General features: G+C 41.3%; 2 protein-coding genes across 4 annotated transcripts in view; one reads left to right on the top strand and one right to left on the bottom strand.

Moving 5' to 3' along the window:
* Positions 1 to 19,704, bottom strand: part of LOC126213222 (dephospho-CoA kinase) — a 46,650-nt gene extending 26,946 nt beyond the window's left edge. The window contains exons 1-3 of the mRNA XM_049940866.1: positions 19,224 to 19,704; positions 18,880 to 19,083; positions 17,327 to 17,414 (exon numbers count right to left, since the gene is read on the bottom strand). Of these exons, the coding sequence (XP_049796823.1) occupies positions 17,327 to 17,414; positions 18,880 to 19,083; positions 19,224 to 19,335 (404 nt within the window). The 5' untranslated portion in view covers positions 19,336 to 19,704. The remainder of the gene's footprint in view (positions 1 to 17,326; positions 17,415 to 18,879; positions 19,084 to 19,223) is intronic.
* Positions 19,594 to 20,211, top strand: part of LOC126213221 (RNA-binding protein 48) — a 100,057-nt gene continuing 99,439 nt past the window's right edge. The window contains exon 1 of one of the 3 annotated variants that reach the window (XM_049940863.1): positions 19,594 to 19,851. In XM_049940863.1, the coding sequence (XP_049796820.1) occupies positions 19,711 to 19,851 (141 nt within the window). In that variant the 5' untranslated portion in view covers positions 19,594 to 19,710. Of the gene's footprint in view, positions 19,852 to 19,939; positions 20,124 to 20,211 lie in introns of those variants that run through there. The other 2 variants (XM_049940864.1, XM_049940865.1) reach the window with 2 other exon arrangements.

Below are 20,211 nucleotides of genomic sequence, written 5' to 3'. Positions count from 1 at the left end.
GCTAGAGAATTCAAAATATTCAAGAATATCAAATTTCAAGCATTACCTTTCCCCGCAGATAATGCAGTGGCCAACGGCTTTCACTTTAGGACAGAGAGCAGTGCCATTTTCATAGAGTTGTCAGTGATAACAGACAAGCAACACTGTGTGAAATAACCACAGAAATCAATGTGGGACAGGGCAGCATGGAGAAATTTGTGGTTAATGGCCTATGGCAGCAGACGACCAACACGAGTTCCTTTGCAAACAACACATCACCACCTCAGTGTTTTTTTTTTTTTAGGGCGCAAAACTGCTATGGTCATTAGCGCCCGGTCCGTGACTTAGGAAACAGTAAAAAACCGAAATTGAAAACCAGCAGCAATGGGAACGAAAGTCATAAAATTGGAGAAACTAGACGCAGAAGGAAGGCTTAAAAATCCACTACAGAAAGGGGTTGGTTGTCCCCAAAAAAAGCTTCAGATGACTGACGTCACTTCACTGGCACTAATAAACTCTAAACGTGGTCGGCAGAGCGCGTGCCATCTGCTAAAATCGACGATATATCAGGCGATAGCTGTAGACGGGAGCGTAACGGATTAAAATAGGGGCACTCAATTAAAAGGTGTCTTACCATCCACAGCTGAGAGCAGTGGGGACAGAGTGGGGGAGGATCGCCGCTTAAAAGATGTCGATGGCTAAAAGGACAGTGCCCTATCCGGAGTCTAGCTAAAATTACCTCCTCCCGACGACGCGTTCGGGAGGAAGAGGTCCAAGCACAAGGAAGAGCTTTCACGTCCCGCAATTTATTATGGGTAAGTGTCGACCAATGCACGTGCCATAAATGAACAACACGTCGACATAAAACGCTCCGTAGACTGGCGAAGGGAATCGATCGAATAGCTGGCCAAGGAAGAGAGACTGCAGCCTTGGCCGCAATATCGGCCGCCTCATTTCCACAGATACCAACGTGTCCCGGGAGCCAGAGGAACGCCACCGAGACGCCCCCCAGGTGGAGCAAGCGCAGACAGTCCTGAATCCGGTGGACCAGAGGGTGCACAGGGTAAAGAGCTTGGAGACTGAGGAGAGAGCTGAGAGAATCTGAGCAGATAACGTACTGTATCCGCTGATGGCGGCGGATGTAGTGGACAGCCTGGAGAACAGCGTGAAGCTCCGCAGTATAAACCAAACACTGGTCAGGAAGCCGAAAGTGATTTGGGGTGTCGCCAACAATATAGGCACTCCCTACACCTGACGATGTTTTCGAGCCGTCGGTGTAAATAAATGTGGCGTCCGTCATTTGTGCACATAGAGCAGCAAATGCCCGACGATAAACAAGTGAAGGGGTACCATCCTTGGGAAATCGACAAAGGTCACAGAGCAGGCAGATCCGGGGACGGAGCCAAGGCGGTGCTGTACCCCACCTCAGTGCTTCTCCTTGGCTCGTGACCATATAGGTTGGACCTTAGACGACTGGAAAACAGTGGCCTGGTCAGATATGTCCTGATTCCAGTTTGTAAGAGCTGATGGTAGGGTTCAGAGTGCGGTGCAGTCTGTTTGAAGCCATGGACCCAAGTCGTCAACAAGGCACTGTGCAAGCTGTTGGTAGCTCCGTCTACATCGATACTCCACAAGCCACCATACACAGTACGTGGTGGAGGGTACCCTGTATTAGTACCTGTCATTTCCTTTCCTCTTCCACTCGCAAATAGAGCAAGAGGAAAATGAATGTGTATATTCCTCCGTACGAACTCCAATTCCTCTTTTCTTCATGGTCCTTATGCACAATGTATGTTGAGGGCAGTGGAATCACTTGGGAGTCAGCTGCAACTGCCAGTTCTCTAAATTTTCTCAATAGTGCTCCTTGAAAAGAACATTGCCTTCCCTCTAGGGATTCCCATTTGAGTTCCTGTAGCATCTCTGTAATACCTGCATGTCGTTCAAACCAACTGGTAAGAAATGCCTCTGAATTGCTTCAATTTCTTCCTTCAACCTGACCTGGTGCAGATCTCAAACACTCGAGCAGTATTCGAGGGTAGGTTCCACCAGCGTCCTATATGATGAATGAGACTTGCACTCTGCAGTGGAGTGTGCGCTGATATGAAACTTTCCTGGCAGATTAAAACTGTGTGCCGGACCGAGACTCAAACTCGGGACCTTTGCCTTTCGCGGGCAAGTGCTCTACCAACTGAGCTACCCAAGCACGACACATCCCCGTCCTCACAGCTTTACTTCTGCCAGTACCTCGTCTCCTACCTTCCAAACTTTACAGAAGCTTTCCTGCGAACCACGCAGAACTAGCACTCCTGAAAGAAAGGATATTGCGGAGACATGGCTTAGCCACAGCCCGGGGGATGTTCCCAGAATGAGAATGAGAAGTTTGGAAGGTAGGAGACGAGGTACTGGCAGAAGTAAAGCTTTGAGGACGGGGTGTGAGTCGTCCTATGTGCTGTCTCCTTTACTCCTTTCATAAAATTCTCCCAATAAACTGAAGTTGACCATTCGCCTTCCCTACCACGACCCTCACGTGCTCGCTCCATTTCAGATCACTTTGCAGTGTTACACTAAGCTATTTAAAAAACTTGATTATGTCAAGCAGGTCACTACTAATGCTGTATCCTAACATTAAGGGGTTGTTTTTCCTACTCATCTGCATTAACTTACTTGTTCTCACATTTAGAGCTAGCTGCCTTTCATAGAGAACTGCGGCGGTCCTATCACTTCCCTGGGGCAATCCTGACGATATCCTCGCCTCTGATGATCTCTCACCATCAAGGACAACAAACTTTGTTCTATTATGTAAGAAGTCTTTACTCGACTCACATGTCTGAACTTGCTCCATAATGCACATACCTTTATAACAACCTGCATTGTGTCACAATGTCAAATACTTCCTGGAAATCTAGAAATATGGAATCTAACTGTTGGCCTTCATCTACAGTTCACAGTATACGAAGTGAGAAGAGGGCAAACCGAATTTCACATGAGCGATACTTTCTAAAACCGTGCTGATTCATGGACATAATGTTCTCAGTCTCAAGAAAGTTCATTATATTTGAACTGAGAATAAGTTCAAGGATTCTGCAGCAAACCAAAGTTAGGGATATTGGTCTGTAATTTTGCACGTCCATTCTTTTACCTTTCCTATATACAGGAGACCGCTGCACTTTTTTCCAGTTGCTTGGGACTTTGTGCTGGGCAAGAGATTCGTAATAAATACAACAGGGATGCTTATTACTATACTGTCCACATGGAAGGCTGTTTGATGGTCAAACAACGGTATGTTTGTACGATTCTCCCATGTGAATGATTTCTTGAATGTGAAATTTAATCTTTTGGCTTTCATTTTGCTCTCTTCAACTGCCACACGAGACTGGTCAACAAGTGACTGGATGGAAGTCTTAGACCCGCTTCGCAATTTCACATAAGACTAGAATTTTGTCACGTTACCTGCCAGATCTTTTGCTAAGGTAAGACAGTGATGGTTGTCGTATACTTTGCGCATAGATCTTTTCACAGATGCACAAAGCCCTACTAACTTTTGCTTGGTGTCATTTGTGCATTCCCTTTTAATCCTTGGGTGCAACAGCCTCTGCTTCCTCAGAATCTTCCGAATTTCATTATTAAACCTTGGTGGGTCTTTTCCATCCTTTATCCACTTACTCTGCACATAACTCTCCAGGCCATGATTTACAACCTGCTTGAACTTTGCCCATAATTCCTCTAGGTCCATCTTACTGGAACTACATGACCAATTCACTTTCTACACGAGAGGCTAACAACTGCTTATCTAGCACTAACACTCCTAGCCTTCTTGGCTCATTTATTAACTTTTGTAACCGTAGTTGCTATAATGACATGATTTCTAAGCCCCACTTCTATACTGAAATTGTTAATAACATCTGGCCTATTTTCTGCTACAAAGTCTAAGGTATTTCCACTGCGTGTGGGCTGCCAAGGTAGCTGCTCAACATAGTTTTCAGAAAATATTTTCAATAGTATTTCACACCACTGTCTGTACTCCCTGCAATTAATCCATAGATATCCCAGTATGCATTTGGTAGGTTCAACTCTCCTCCAAATAGTACTGCATGATCTGGGTACTTACACTCTACTGACTGTAGACTTTCACTGAATGACTTTACGACTTTCGAACTGTCACAGTGAAATAGGATGGCCTGTGGCAACACCCAACAATTAAATTGGTTTCACCTACACTTGTTATACTCGACCAGATAACTTCATAGTCACACTTCATTTCAATCTCAATAAAGACCATATTTTTATCAATATATGTGGGCTGTATTTATGTGGATTGGACTGGGTCCTCTGAGTGTTCGGCTACTTGCAAGATCATTTTCAGCCATTCATGGACTTCATATTCCCAGACAACGATGTCATGTCACCAGGTTACAACTGTTCGTATTTGTTTGCAGAACATGCTGGATAATTCGAACGAACAATTTGAGCACCTAGATCGCCCAACACGAATCCCACTGAAAATTTACGGGACAGTCTAGACTTAAGTTTGTGCAAAACATCCTGCAACAGCAACACTTTTGCAATTATGGACAGATATACAGGCAGCATGGCTCATTATTTCTGCAGGGTACTTCCAATGACTTGTTGAGCCCATGCCATGTTGAGATGCTGCACGACACCAGGTAAAAGGAGGTCTGGCACAATATTAGATGGTATCACACGACTTCTGGTACCTCAGTGTATAATATGGAATGAAAACTCTTGTTTCTTGCTTGGGTGGGAAACCCTGTGTGGTACCTCCACCCACAGTGAGACCTTTCTTTTACAAGTGTGAGAATTGTCTATAGTGTGTATCTGTTGCAAGTACCGGGTGATCAAAAAGTCAGTATAAATTTTAAAACTTAATAAACCACGGAATAGCTCATTTCACGCTCCGAGGGTCTGTCAACGCCCACAACTGCAAAATTTGTGCTACCGAAAATCTTAGAACTGTCGTGGAAACTCCATTGCCCGACAAGAAAGTCAAGGTATGGGTTGGATTTACCACATCTACCGTTATCGGGCCTTTTTTCTTCGAGGAAATGCGTAATTCTGGTTTTGTAACTGCTACCATGACGGATCAGAAGTACGCCGATATGTTACAGAATCGCCTCATCCCCCAGCCTGGCTGATAAACACCTGCTGGAATGTACGATGTTTATGCAGGATGGCTCTCCACCCCATATTGCTAGACGCGTGAAAGATCTCTTGCGTGCGTCGTTTGGTGACGATCGTATGCTCAGCCGCCACTTTCGTCATGCTCGGCCTCCCAGGTCCGCAGACCTCAGTGTGTGCGATTATAGGCTTTGGGGTTACCTGAAGTCGCAAGTGTATCGTGATCGACCGACATCTCTAGGGATGCAAAGACAACATCCTATGCCAATGCGACACCATAACTCCGGACATGCTTCACAGTGCTGTTCACAACATTATTCCTCTACTACAGCTATTGTTGAGGAATGATGGTGGACATATTGAGCATTTCCTGTAAAGAACATCATCTTTGCTTTGTCTTACTTTGTTATGCGAATTATTGCTATTCTGATCAGATGAAGCGCCAGGACATTTTTTTGAACTTTTGTATTTTTTTGGTTCTAATAAAATCCCATGTCATTCCAAGCATGTGTGTCAATTTGTACCTCTCTATCTACATTATTCCGTGATTTATTCAGTTTTCAAATTTATACTGACTTTTTGATCACCTGGTATATCCTCTGAGTTTCTCAGCTAACCTGATAAATATGTGAAGACAAGGTTAGCAAAATGCTTTACCTCACTATTAGAGACAGAAAACATTACAGTAACTTATACATCCCAGGATAATTGCTCTCATGAAGCTGGGTAAGCATGGAGATGTTGCTATCCCACTGCACTGTTCAGTGTGATATGTGTGAGTAAACCTCTGGAGTGACTACTGCTTAACAGGATGGATCACATTACATATATTGTGATCCCTACAGAATGAGCCGACTGAAGCTGTGCAGACCAAGTCCTGCATCTTACATCACATACTGAAGAGCATTTTCAGAAGAAGAGGAAAACATCCCTGGCTTCCATTGATTTATCTGCCTGGAGACAAGGCCTAATCTATAAACTTATTAAGATAACCCTATGCCAAAGGTTACAAAGATTATTGGCAACCCAATTGGTAAAAGGGGATTCCAGGTCATTGTGGGTAACAATCAGAAGCCAGAAATTCCTCCAAAGTGGCTTACCTCGTTTCTTGGTATTAGCCCTAGTGCTCTTCAGCCCTTACAGCGCCAATATGCTAGAAGTATTGTGTAAGAAATTTGGTTCTGCTGGCAACAGCAGCAAGTCACACTTTTTGAAACTGTGGAAGAAATCCTGACACCTGATTTTTTCTATACTGGCAGATTACTTCAAAAAATAGTGGTTTGGACCTAAAGCTGCTAAGACAGAAGCGACTTGCTTCCGCCTTAATAACAGCTCTGGATATCTATACTGATGACATGCCTGAACTACAATAACGAGCCAATATATCTGGTTGTCGCATTAAATAAAACTTAGTCTTTTAACCCCCGAGTCGGTGCACCTATTTCTAATGTGCGCCAACCACAATGTTATTTGTCTTGTACTGTTCAATTGTTCTTTCACAATTGTGTGCCCATGCCTATTCCTTCATCATTTCCTCAGCAAACACAGTGGTAAAGTGTGTTGTCACAAGTTCAAATGAGCAGCAGTAATATAAAATAAACAGCGAGCCAGGTGAGAAAAAATTTACGATTCATGCAACAAAGTGACGCAGACCCACGATGAGGCAGTTGTCTACAAGATAATCAGTAAATGAATAAGCATTTGGGTGAGATCTGATGTGCCGAATGGGCCATTAATGTGAGGTAACAGTTTTACATGGCAACAAAATGGTACAAGTAAAGTTTATTTTATTACTGTTTAATTAAAAATTGATTTAGCTCATATATTATAAGTTTATTTTATCAAAGTTTAATTTAACAAAAATTAAACTATGATTAAACTATGATTTTGCTCATACATGTTTAGCTTCATAATAAAGACAGCTATTCTTTACATGTGTACAAATTACATAGCACACATGCTCATGTTACGAAAATTGTGTCATCTGCTTGAGGGTTAAATTGCATCTAGGAAAAAATGCTACTCGGCTAAGGACAAGAAATAGTCTTGTTGAAAAACTTTGTGGAACCAAGTGTAGATCTTCAGCAACAACTCTGCATACTTCTGCATTGAGCTTGATACATTCTGCAGCGGAGTATTGAGCACCAGCACAGTTGAACAGCACTCACAGAAACAAAACTTATGTCCAACTTAATGATACTATGTGTATTATTTTGGAAACAATTATGGCAACTCCCACCATGTGGCTAACTGTGATGAATCATACTTCCCAAATCTGTGAAGGAAAGAAGCGTTGATCTGGGAACACAAGATCTTAGCCATCCCTACACTACGGGTGCATTCCGAAATCAGTGATCTCAAAATCAAATGACTTTGTTCAAGACATCTCCTCTTGCATTTGTAAACATTCTCATTGGGGTTAACATCAATTCCTAGAGGAGAAAATGGCTCCAAAATGTCCCACCACTATGCCAGTTATTACATAGTATCATCGAGACAGGTGCTGAGTTTGATCAATCCCGCACAATCTCAACTGAGAATGAGGCATGGAAGACGTGCAGATTTGCTTTTTAAATGAGGTATGCTGCCTTCACCAGCAAGCAACTGTGGCACACTCAGGTAGACTATCTGACGCATTGGGGAAGATTGCAGTGCCAGAACATATATAGGATGTTATGGGGAATTCCTAACAGCAGTCTCAAATTCAGACATATACAAGGACTAGATATTTGCCTATAATTAAGTATATAGAGGGTTTATACAAGGACGATGTACTTGAGGACAGTATTATGGAAATGGAAGAGGATGTAGATGAAGATGAAATGGGAGATAAGATACTGCGTGAAGAGTTTGACAGAGCACTTAAAGACTTGAGTCGAAACAAGGCCCCGGGAGTAGACAACATTCCATTAGAACTACTGATGGCCTTGGGAGAGCCAGTCATGACAAAACTCTACCATCTGGTGAGCAAGATGTATGAGACAGGCGAAATACCCACAGACTTCAAGAAGAATATAATAATTCCAATACCAAAGAAAGCAGGTGTTGACAGATGTGAAAATTACCGAACTATCAGTTTAATAAGTCACAGCTGCAAAATACTAACGCGAATTCTTTACAGACGAATGGAAAAACTGGTAGAAGCGGACCTCGGGGAAGATCAGTTTGGATTCCGTAGAAATGTTGGAACACGTGAGGCAATACTAACCTTACGACTTATCTTAGAAGAAAGATTAAGAAAAGGCAAACCTACTTTTCTAGCATTTGTAGACTTAGAGAAAGCTTTTGACAACGTTAACTGGAATACTCTCTTTCAAATTCTGAAGGTGGCAGGGGTAAAATACAGGGAGCGAAAGGCTATTTACAATTTGTACAGAAACCAGATGGCAGTTATAAGAGTCGAGGGGCATGAAAGGGAAGCAGTGGTTGGGAAAGGAGTGAGACAGGGTTGTAGCCTCTCCCCGATGTTATTCAATCTGTATATTGAGCAAGCAGTAAAGGAAACAAAAGAAAAATTCGGAGTAGGTATTAAAATTCATGGAGAAGAATTAAAAACTTTCAGGTTCGCCGATGACATTGTAATTCTGTCAGAGACAGCAAAGGACTTGGAAGAGCAGTTGAACGGAATGGACAGTGTCTTGAAAGGAGGATATAAGATGAACATCAACAAAAGCAAAACGAGGATAATGGAATGTAGTCAAATTAAATCAGGTGATGCTGAGGGAATTAGATTAGGAAATGAGACACTTAAAGTAGTAAAGGAGTTTTGCTATTTAGGGAGTAAAATAACTGATGATGGTCGAAGTAGAGAGGATATAAAACGTAGACTGGCAATGGCAAGGAAATCATTTCTGAAGAAGAGAAATTTGTTAACATCAAGTATAGATTTAAGTGTCAGGAAGTCGTTTCTGAAAGTATTTGTATGGAGTGTAGCCATGTATGGAAGTGAAACATGGACGATAACCAGTTTGGACAAGAAGAGAATAGAAGCTTTCGAAATGTGGTGCTACAGAAGAATGCTGAAGATAAGGTGGGTAGATCACGTAACTAATGAGGAGGTATTGAATAGGATTGGGGAGAAGAGAAGTTTGTGGTACAACTTGACTAGAAGAAGGGATCGGTTGGTAGGACATGTTTTGAGGCATCAAGGGATCACAAATTTAGCATTGGAGGGCAGCGTGGAGGGTAAAAATCGTAGAGGGAGGCCAAGAGATCAATACACTAAGCAGATTCAGAAGGATGTAGGTTGCAGTAGGTACTGGGAGATGAAGAAGCTTGCACAGGATAGAGTAGCATGGAGAGCTGCATCAAACCAGTCTCAGGACTGAAGACCACAACAACAATTAAGTATTAAGTGTTTAGCAACAATGTAATGTAATTCAGTATTGTAATTTACTTAAAAGCCATACGCTAACTAAATAAATGTGTGTGATGTGTTGACGACAATGAGATAAGGGGAATTTTGAAACCAGACACACAAACCACTCCTCTCAAATAGCAGGAAGAGGCTGCCCCTTTTATCCCTGTTCAACAGATGGACCAACACTGACAGTGTCATACAACCTCACATTGTGGACCAATGCAGACCGATTTGCGATGTAGTCCAGGACATCGAGGTCTGGAGATCAGGAACTTCGTGACACCATTTCTGCTCCTCGTGCCAGGTAAATATTGGTGGTGGAAATGTCTTCTACAATCAGGATTCAAATTGCTTACCTTTGAGTCTAGCACCACCACACATGGGTTCACTGGTGACTTCAGATCTGGAAGCAGGTTATAATAGGGAGAGAGATCTATTATGAAATGGCAGATGAAAACTGTAATGTACCTGCTGCTAAGGGATTGTAACTGAAGACTATGATACATGATTAGTGAACAGCGAGATCCGAGAGTAGTTTTTTCACATTTACATAATTTTACAACCAGATGATGTTCCATTTCACTGAGTTGAGCAGGAATTTAATGTTTTATGTATATTTATATTATTTTGTGTTAACTTCAGTGTTTATAACATTTTACATTTCATTAATAGTTGCATGAAAAAAAAAAGACAAATACTTTCAACTGCTTTTGAATAAAAATATATACCTAAAAATCATATATACTGAAATCTGAAGAATCACAATGTCCTTGTGAAAATGTCAATACTAAATTTGGAATGAATTTACAAATAAATTTCCATAAAAAATGAACCTGTAAAATTACAAACCACTACATAATTCATTGGTAATTCACAAAAAGCTGTAGTCTAATTTCAAATATTCAGACAAACTAAATCACACATGAGCACTATGAAAAATTTATACCACTTTGTAAGTTAACAATTTAAATTTTATTCAGATAGTATAATAATAATATATACTTCCATATTTTTAAAAATTTTATGAATACATCATGCACATGAAACTGTAGGCTCAGTGTGTATTTGTAGGGCAGAGTATTTTGTTTCTATCAGGCACAGTATTTCTCTGTATTGTTCAGTTGTCAGTTCTTTGGTGAACTGTAGTTTGAAATAATGAGAAGCAGAAATTTTTTTTTTTTTTTTTTTTTTTTTTTTCATCTCTAGCATTAAAAGTGTACTTAGCATATCAGCAGCTTTTCCGTTGGATGCTGCAGTTATCCGTTTGCACGGTGCATGGTGGGAGGCAAATAAGACAGGTCACGATGCGTATGATTAGACCGGATGGCGTAAGCTATGAGAAATGTCGTCCTGATATTGAGTGTATGAAACTGGGGCCAGTGTCGTACTTACATGTTTCATACAGGAATGTTGTCAGCACTTTAAGTGAAGCATAATGGGGAAAAAATGAAGGTGTGTCAACTGTTCATGCTACGCAGCCAACGAGAGAGAGCAGTACGCAGCCAGACATGTTTTGAAGAAATACTTTCGGAAGAAATGGTAACACACTTCTGTAAATGAGGATTATAAATCTGAGGTTTATAAATATAAATGAGGATTTATAAATTATAAATATTTGGACTGTGCTAGTGCTCTACACCAAGGACAGCATCACAGTCCACGATATATTCGTAAAAGCAGCAAAATATTTCTCTGCTATGTGGTGTTATACAATCGATCTGCATAAGCATACTGGGTTACGTGGATGAATGTTTTTTAATTAAATCATGGGAGCGGGTGGGTAGACCAAAGTTTTTTAATGAAATTATAGGAGAAGGTAGGTGGATCAATGTTTCTTAATATATCAAATGTGTGACTATTACTAATAGACATTGATCCACCTAACTTCATCCATGATTTAATTAAACAACACTGATCCTTTACTCAAAGTTGCGGCTTTGGCTGCACTTCCAGATGACTCCATCCGCACCAACTTTTGACTCTTTAAGAGTGACTACCACCACATTTGATATATTTTCATGTCTCTGCAATTAATCCACGAGACATACACCAATGGCTGATGTTGCCGTGCAGAACTTAAACCACTTAAATCAGTCCACTTTATAACAAACATTGTCATAGTCACAAAATATTTCTCTTGAGACTCACAAATACAATGAAAAACGCAAACAAGATATTGGCTTCATTTTCGGTAGTAGAAATACATTGCCTCTATTCTCACCTCTCATTGGTTATGTCAAAGAATCATCTCACCGGTTACACAAATTTACGCGTTCCCGAGGTATGAGCAGTAGATAAGCACTGCCGCTTGCCCTGATCTAGACTTTAGCCATATATGAAGGTACATGGCATTACAATGGAATACTGTCATATAAAACAGAACATTCCATAAAATTTAAACTGTATTTTTGGTACCTGCCTAGCCACCTTCTCAAAAATAGGGACATTCTGAAACTGTAAATACAGAAGCATTCGATCCCACCCATCTGTTTTGACCCATGACGTCCCAAATATGTTGGAAATGACCATACACTATGACTCCATTATGGTGCCTATGACGTCATTATGTAAACATGACAACAAACACGAAAATACATTGAAACACCCCCCCCCCACCCAACACACACACACACACACACACACACACACACACACACACACACACACACACACACACCCCAAAAAACCAAATGAAACTAATGGGACAAGCGTGGGAAATTGGGGGTTTTGGGATGGGGACAAAGTAAATATAAATAAATATATCTTACCGAACGAAAGCGCTGGCAGGTCGATAGACACACAAACAAACACAAACACACACACAAAATTCAAGCTTTCGCAACAAACTGTTGCCTCATCAGGAAAGAGGGAAGGAGAGGGAAAGACGAAAGGATGTGAGTTTTAGGGGAGAGGGTAAGGAGTCATTCCAATCCCGGGAGCGGAAAGACTTACCTTAGGAGGAAAAAATGACAGGTATACACTCGCACACACATACACATATCCATCCACACATATACAGACACAAGCAGACATCTCACAAGCAATTTTTCCCATGTGGAATGTTTCCCTCTATAAATATAAACAAATTTAAATGCACACCACAAAAAAAAAAAAAAAAAAAAAAAAAAAAAAAAAAAAAAAAACCACACAAAACTCCCCAAATTCTACTAAACACAATATCCTCTGGAATCAGACACTTCCCTTGACCTATATAGCCCAACAGTAACTCCCGATACCGGGACACACACAACCACCCATTGGGATCAAACAGTTCCCTCCAGCCACAAAGGTCAACAGCGACTCCCAATACCAAAAAAACCCACATATACGGCCACAAATTCGAATCTAAAACTTCCCTTCAACTACATACCTACAAACCAACACACGATACCAAATCACCAATACAACAAACCACACAACTCAGAACCACCCCACCAGCCACAACAACAGACAACGAATACACTAAAAACAAGAAAAATAAAAGCTTACCTCCAACAAAGTTCCAGCACCGCAACCTAGGTCAGCCACCACAAGCACACACAGGCACACACCCAGCCACAAACACCCACCCTCCCACTCCCAAATCCACACACACACCAATGAAAAAATACACAACCAAAAGAAAGACCCAAGCCACCCACACCCCACCCCTACCCCAACCTCCCCCCAAAATAAAATACCCATAAACAAAAAAGAAACACAAAATAAATAAATCTCAATCACACACTACAACTCAACAGAAACTGCAACAAATAGATCCTCCACAACTAAATCACAAACCAACACACCTCCCTTCCCCCCCCCCCCCATAACATAACCTCCCTCCACCCGCGAGTCGCAGCCACCCACCCACACAAAGCACCCTAACTAACCACCTTCGGCCTGTACATCTTACTGATATCACTTAAAAAGAAAAAAGTAGCCCTCATGGATGCTCTTCCGCCAACAGTACTCGTCTAAATGAGACTTAAAGGTTAGAGCGCCTCTTGCCCCTCCCAAGAACTGTCTTAACAGCCCCCCACATCCCTTCTATGGTATTCGTACAAGACCACTTCTCATAATTTTTAAATTCTAAACTATGGTTCACTACTAAATGATTGTACCCCGTCTCGCCCAACCCCATATAAGAAGGAAAAGCATCAGAAACTACAGTAGAACCTGGTTCTATAAACTCCTCAATTAACCCCACTAATTTCCTCTTAGACCGCCCCTCCACAGACCCTAAAAACACATTCCGAACCCCCCCTCCCCGGTACAATAGCCCCCCCACACCCAGAGACCAACCACAGACTTACCACCCCCCCCCCCCCCCATACTTTTTCTCAAACTGTGACTCGTCTACCTCCACCACAACCCAACCCTAGGCCCACCCAACTTAATAAACTCAGAACATACTTCATGACAAACTGAAAACCAGTCAAGCACACTCATCTCACTCACACCAGTCTCATGCGCGAAAACTGTGAGAGGATTTATAACAAAAGTAGTACATCAACAACACAATCTCGCGCATGCCCAACCTAGACTTCTCGAACCAGGAATCGTGACGTATGGAGCATCATAGGTTATCCCTATAGCACCGCCACATATAGCCGTCCCTGGTCCGAGACGCCAGAATTTTTGCCAATGTCACGTCATGCCCACAAACAGCGCACTTCACCACCTCCGCCAAGAACCCAAACAGCTGCAGAAATTTTATCAACTCCAATATACTGACCCCCATCATATCATGCAAGCACACACTATTAATTTTATCTGTCATATCTATACCTAACAAGAGCAGCAACAAATTAATTTACTCAAAGTAACACACGACCTACAGCAAACAGCATTACAATAACTTTCACACAAAAACACTAAATCGTTAACTCACTGAAAACAATTCCTCTCCACACACAGCCAAAATGAGAACCAGCCAGAACAAGCAGTATCATCAAACTGAACCCAATACACCACACAACATGAAACCCCTAAACACACCACCAGAGGGCACCACAAACAGCAACACAACGACACCTACAAACACGCCACACTCACAAAGCAAACTCTGCGCCGTCATGATGTCACACACCGCGACAGCCTTACGTCACGGGTCAAAGCCGATGGGTTGGATCGGATGCTTCGGTCCACCCCTGAAACTACCTCGCAAAGTTTTGAAAATGACCACTGGGCTAAGCTACAGACTGGTCCATAACCACAGCAAGTTTTCCTTCAGTCACATTTGTTGACTCTGGTAACTCACAGCCAAATTTTAACACTGGAATATGAAACAATATTCCAAGAAATCCTGTCATACACTAAGAAACTTGCAATGCAAGAAATAAAGAAAAAAGCCAGTAATCAATGTCATTGTCCATAACAGTCCGATCAATAATCATCAATCTCACGCTGACCATATAAAAAACAAAAGTAATCAATTCATATCTCCCACCAAAACAAGTCAATACATTCAACGACTCACTGCCTACCGCATATTATCACTTGACTGGCTATGACCAATAGAAATAAACTGCCCACAGAAGCACACAGTGGAAGAGCTGCCAGCACCATAAGCGCAATTTATCCTCTTTAGTCATGCCTTAATTTCTCAGGATCTGTTGATCACCTGAAGTTAACAGATAAAGAGGAATATTCAATAAAAATTGTCGGCTTTGACCAATGAGATAGGAAACATGCAACAAATGCTGTAAACAACATGGCGACTATAACGGGTTAAACTAAAGGTAAGTCTGTCACCACAAGCAGGTTTCTTAGTTTCACATTTGCTGGCTTCACCAAGTCATAAACAAACCTATCTATCAATCTAACCTAGACCTCGGGCTAAGCTACAGATCAGTCTATCACTACAACCACATTTTTTGCTTTTACGAGGGCCGTTCAGAAAGTAACCTCTGGTTGATTTAAAAAAATACACCAAGTTAAATAAAAATATTTTAATATATACATCTTACAACTACATCTTTGCACTATTTTTCTACATAGTCTCCATAGCGATTGAGGCACTTATCGTATCTCTTCACAAGCTCTGAAATTCCTTCTGCATAAAAATCACCCGCTCGTGCCTGGAGCCAGCCTGTGACCGCATCTTTGAGTTCTTCGTCGTCATCAAACCGCTGTGACCCGAGCCATTTCTTCAAATGCATGAAGAGGTGATAATCACTTGGCGCCAGGTCTGGGCTGTAAGGTGGATGGTTGATAACGTCCCACTTGAAGGACTCAAGAAGGGCCGTTGTTCTGCGAGCAGAGTGAGGACGGGCGTTATCGTGCAAAAAAACGATACCGGAAGTCAGCATACCACGGCGTTTGTTCTGTATAGCCCGTCGTAACTTTTTTATTGTTTCACAGTACACGTCTTGATTAATGGTCGTACCACGTTCCATGAATTCAACCAACAACACCCCTTTGGCATCCCAAAACACCGTTGCCATCAGTTTTCTGGCAGAAAAATCTTGCGAGGCTTTTCTTGGTTTGGTAGGCGAATTTGAATGTGCCCACATCTTCGATTGTTCTTTTGTCTCAGGGTTCACGTACTTAATCCAGGTTTCGTCACCGGTCACGATTCTGTTTAACAATGGTTCTCCTTCGTCCTCATAACGTGACAGAAAGTCTAATGCAGAGGCCATTCTTTGAGTTATGTGGTGGTCGGTAAGAATTTTGGGCACCCATCGTGCACAGAATTTACGGTAACCCAATCTTGCTGTCACTATCTCGTACAAGAGAGTCTTAGAAATCTGTGGAAAACCAGTAGACAACTCCGACATTGAGAAACGTCGATTTTCACGAACTTTTGCATCAACTGTCTGAACGAGTTCGTCAGTCACCAATGATGGTCTACCACTCCTCTCTTCATCACGAACGTTTTCTCGTCCACTTTTAAATAAACGTACCCATTCACGGACAACTCCTTCACTCATAACTCTCGGTCCGTACACGGCACAAAGCTCACGATGAATAGCTGCTGCAGAATATCCTTTGGCTGTAAAAAACCTTATGACAGCACGCACTTCACATTTGGCGGGGTTTTCTATTGCAGCACACATTTCAAACTGCCACAAAAACTAAACTAGCGCAGGTACGACGTTCACTCGACCACGGTTTGATGCCGACTGACCTGTTGAGTGCGTGAACGCACAGATGGCGTCGCTACTCCCCCCACAACCCGCACTGTGACCAATCGGAGGTTACTTTCTGAACCGCCCTCGTACATTCACCAACTATCAACAAAACTGTCAAAGTGTGCACAAAAATGTGACACTACTGCAGTCATTAACATCACATCAGTGGTCAAAGCTGATAGCTCTTGTTGAATGTTCCTCTTGACTCATGTTAACTACACAGTACTGGTTATGTGATTACATTGAGCCACTTTGCGAATAATGTAAAGCAGTGTATTAGCAGTTACAACAGTTTAGCTACTGCTCCAGTTTGAAAGTTATTTACTTACAAAATGTGTTTAGAGTAGAAGACAGCACATTACAAAGGAATTGGAAAGATGTAACATAGCAATTCCTTTAGGTACAGTTAACTTGCAAATTTGACAGTATTTGTCAGTAAGTATATACGAGGTCAACGAGCATAGTGCTTCCGATAGCTATGACATTAAAGTTGACTGCAGCCCCCTTGCATTTAATGTTCGTGTAATAAAAAGGACTAAGCAGAAAAAGATCCATCAGAAGTGGAGGAGGGTGCAAAATAAAGGGACAGGATCATTTGTTGAAAAAAATTCAAGTCATTATTCCTGGCAGCAAAAGGGGAAGTACAAATTAAGCACTGGCATTAGGTAAGGACCACATCTGCAGGTATTAGTGGCTTCTTTGCTTAAGGGCGCCAGCGTACGAGTACAGCTCTCACCAGGTAACGACGATAATCTTGTGCAGGTAGTCAATCATGGTGCCAGCCTCAAACAGCAGTGGGAGGTCCAGCACAATGAACTGGTGACCTGCAACACCAACATCAGGCAAAAGTTACACAGTGGACCCCCGTATTTTCTTAGCTCATGTGCAATACTCACACACAACACGCACCAAAATACTCAGAATTTTCCATTGCATAATTTAGGTTTTCGAAGTTTACCTTGCAGTTTTACTTTTTATAATGAGAACTGCATTAAATATAGTGCAATTGCAGACATTGAGCTACACTACAAATTGACGTGTTTCCACATCCTTTATTTCACAGCCACTTCACAACTGAGTCACCATTTTCCAACAGACTTTAGGCTATGCTACAGCTCAATTTGTTACTGCAACCAAGATTTCTGGGGTACCACTGTCATACAATAGCCACAATGTCATATTCTGAAAAGGCTAAAATGCATAAGTGAAAAAAAAACAAGCTCTGTCATACAGTTGTAAAACATATATAACAAATGTCAGAAACACACTAAATCAGTTCAAAATTATCCGAGTTTCCCATCACCAACATTTCCTCCGGAGTATCTGACTTGCCAGGGTGCAACATACTGAACTTAACAACAAACCTATCCTTAAAGACCAATTTCACTGAGACAGCATCTTGGCAAAATGTATATGGAGCTATTTCTGAGCTCAGAATATGTTCTGTGATTCTAAATCTGTCTCTGTAGTCACACATTCTATAAATTTGTGGAACTATGGTGTCCAGTTCATCTAGAAATGTGTTATTTCAATTCTTATATACCTGTAGCTACTGCCTTCTTAGCACTCAATGTCTGAATAGATTACTATTAGAGTATAAACAGAAAGTGACCAGCAGAAGTTATGCCCAAGTCCACCAGGTACACAGAATAACATTGACATTTGACTTAAGTCCTTGCCCATTTCAGGGCAACTAAAGGAACACCATAAATCACAGTTTATTTTTTAATTAATAAGATCTGAAAGCAAAACAGTACTAATACCTTCTGATTTTGACTCCTCCAGACTATTAAAGTTCCTGGAGAATCTCTTATGTACATCCAGTAGGGCTAACTATGCCGAGCTACAAAATTATTAACATGTGAGCCATGGACAAGATGTTAAAAAATGAATACTTGAAAAAGGAAAGAAAGAGTTTTATGCCTCACTGACAGTCATCTTTTCCTAGCTGGGCATGAATGAGGAAGGAAATATGCCATGACCTTGAAGAAAATATGACCAAACCTGCCTGAAAGGGTTTAAAGAAACAACCAAAACGCTAAATCAGATCCAGTGGCCCAAGATTGGAACCTCACTTCAACTTAAGTACTACAGAACCACTGCCTTAGATACTGCACCATACTTCTTAGTTGTGAACACTAACATCAAAGTTGTGGAGATAGCACATAATGTGCTGAAATATGTATGTGTGCAAGAAAAACAAATCAACAGGTAGGCAGTATCTCCAATTCAACCAAAGATTTGAACACAACAAGTGAGTAGCTAAATGTAGCAAACAAATGTAAATACCTTGAAATAAACATTTAACTGCAGCCCAAAACATTTCCTTGTGAATTTCTGGATGGGTGATTTCATTCAACTGTCTCCTCTTTTCCACATTCTCAAAAATTACTTCACCTAGAGCTTCACGATTCAGTGTGCCATCTGGGTGAAAGACTTCACTTCCAAAAACTGCTTTAATCTTGTGCCACGCTTTTCTTCCCGGCTCCACGACTACATAATAGAAAAAAGGCACAGTAACAATGAACTGTCACTGAAGAAAAGATCCATTCAAAGGAAATACATAATTATTCAAATGCTAAATATGTGATGCATAAATTTAAGTTTCGATACTAAAAGAACATTATCAACACCTTTTCGTGCCATGACATCAGCATCTATCACAGGAATACCATGTTCAACGAAAACTTGAGCCACTGTCGATTTGCCAGTAGCAATGCCGCCGGTCAGACCTACAATAAACATTTTAGATGATAGCTTAAAACTTGTTACAGTAGATATATGCGCGCTACCGGCGTACTCAAGTTTTTCATGAAGTCCTCTTTTTCGTTTCACGCAGAGGACTAGCAGTGCACAAACATCAATCACACCCTAGTTACGCCATAAGCGTGAGGTCGGCAGATATTTTGAATGGGAAACTCCTCGGTCTGACAAGCCAAAAATCGATTTCGTCTTTCGAGGAATTCACATTGGCCGCAGTTTAGAACTGGAACAACTCTATTGCTAATTTAACTGTGTGGTAATTGACCGAAGCCTTGCCAGAGGGAAGAAAATGGTTATTACTAATAATGTTTTCAAGTTGGCTAGGCTGCTACTGTCCTATCTTTCGAATATCAGTGTATGCATCAATTTGTCAATCAGCTGATAGAAACAATGGCGGCTAAGTCGTGGAGCGTTGGAAAATTGCCGCATCATGAGCAACAAGAATTGTGTATGACTAGACCAAAGTACAGGCAAGGAAGAAAATTCACAGCCGTCAAGGTAGAAGAAGCAATGTGTATCCTATGAAAAAGCTAAATGACGTTTGTTATTGTAATTGTCGTTTGTTGACATTTTGCTGTTATTGTGGTTTCCGTTGAAATAACTTGATTAAGTTTCATTATCTCATGCAGAAATATTTCTTTATATACCCATACTTTACAAGAAGTGTTTTAGTCATTGTCGATCGCAGTTTTTTTAGCGGACGATGAAGGGACAGAACCCAACTAACAATTGTAAAGATGGACTTCAAACCTACACCGCGACTCATGAAGGTTTTAATCGTGTTTTCATTCTGTGTGTAAAAGTAACATGCGCTGATTATGGCGTTAGTTGCCAAGATGTTGGTAAAAGTTACGTAGC

The sequence above is a fragment of the Schistocerca nitens genome, chromosome 11 (genome assembly GCF_023898315.1).
Source record: "Schistocerca nitens isolate TAMUIC-IGC-003100 chromosome 11, iqSchNite1.1, whole genome shotgun sequence".
NCBI lineage: Eukaryota > Metazoa > Arthropoda > Insecta > Orthoptera > Acrididae > Schistocerca > Schistocerca nitens.
Note: the sequence above shows the minus strand (reverse complement) of the source record. Positions and strands in the feature narration are given on the sequence as shown.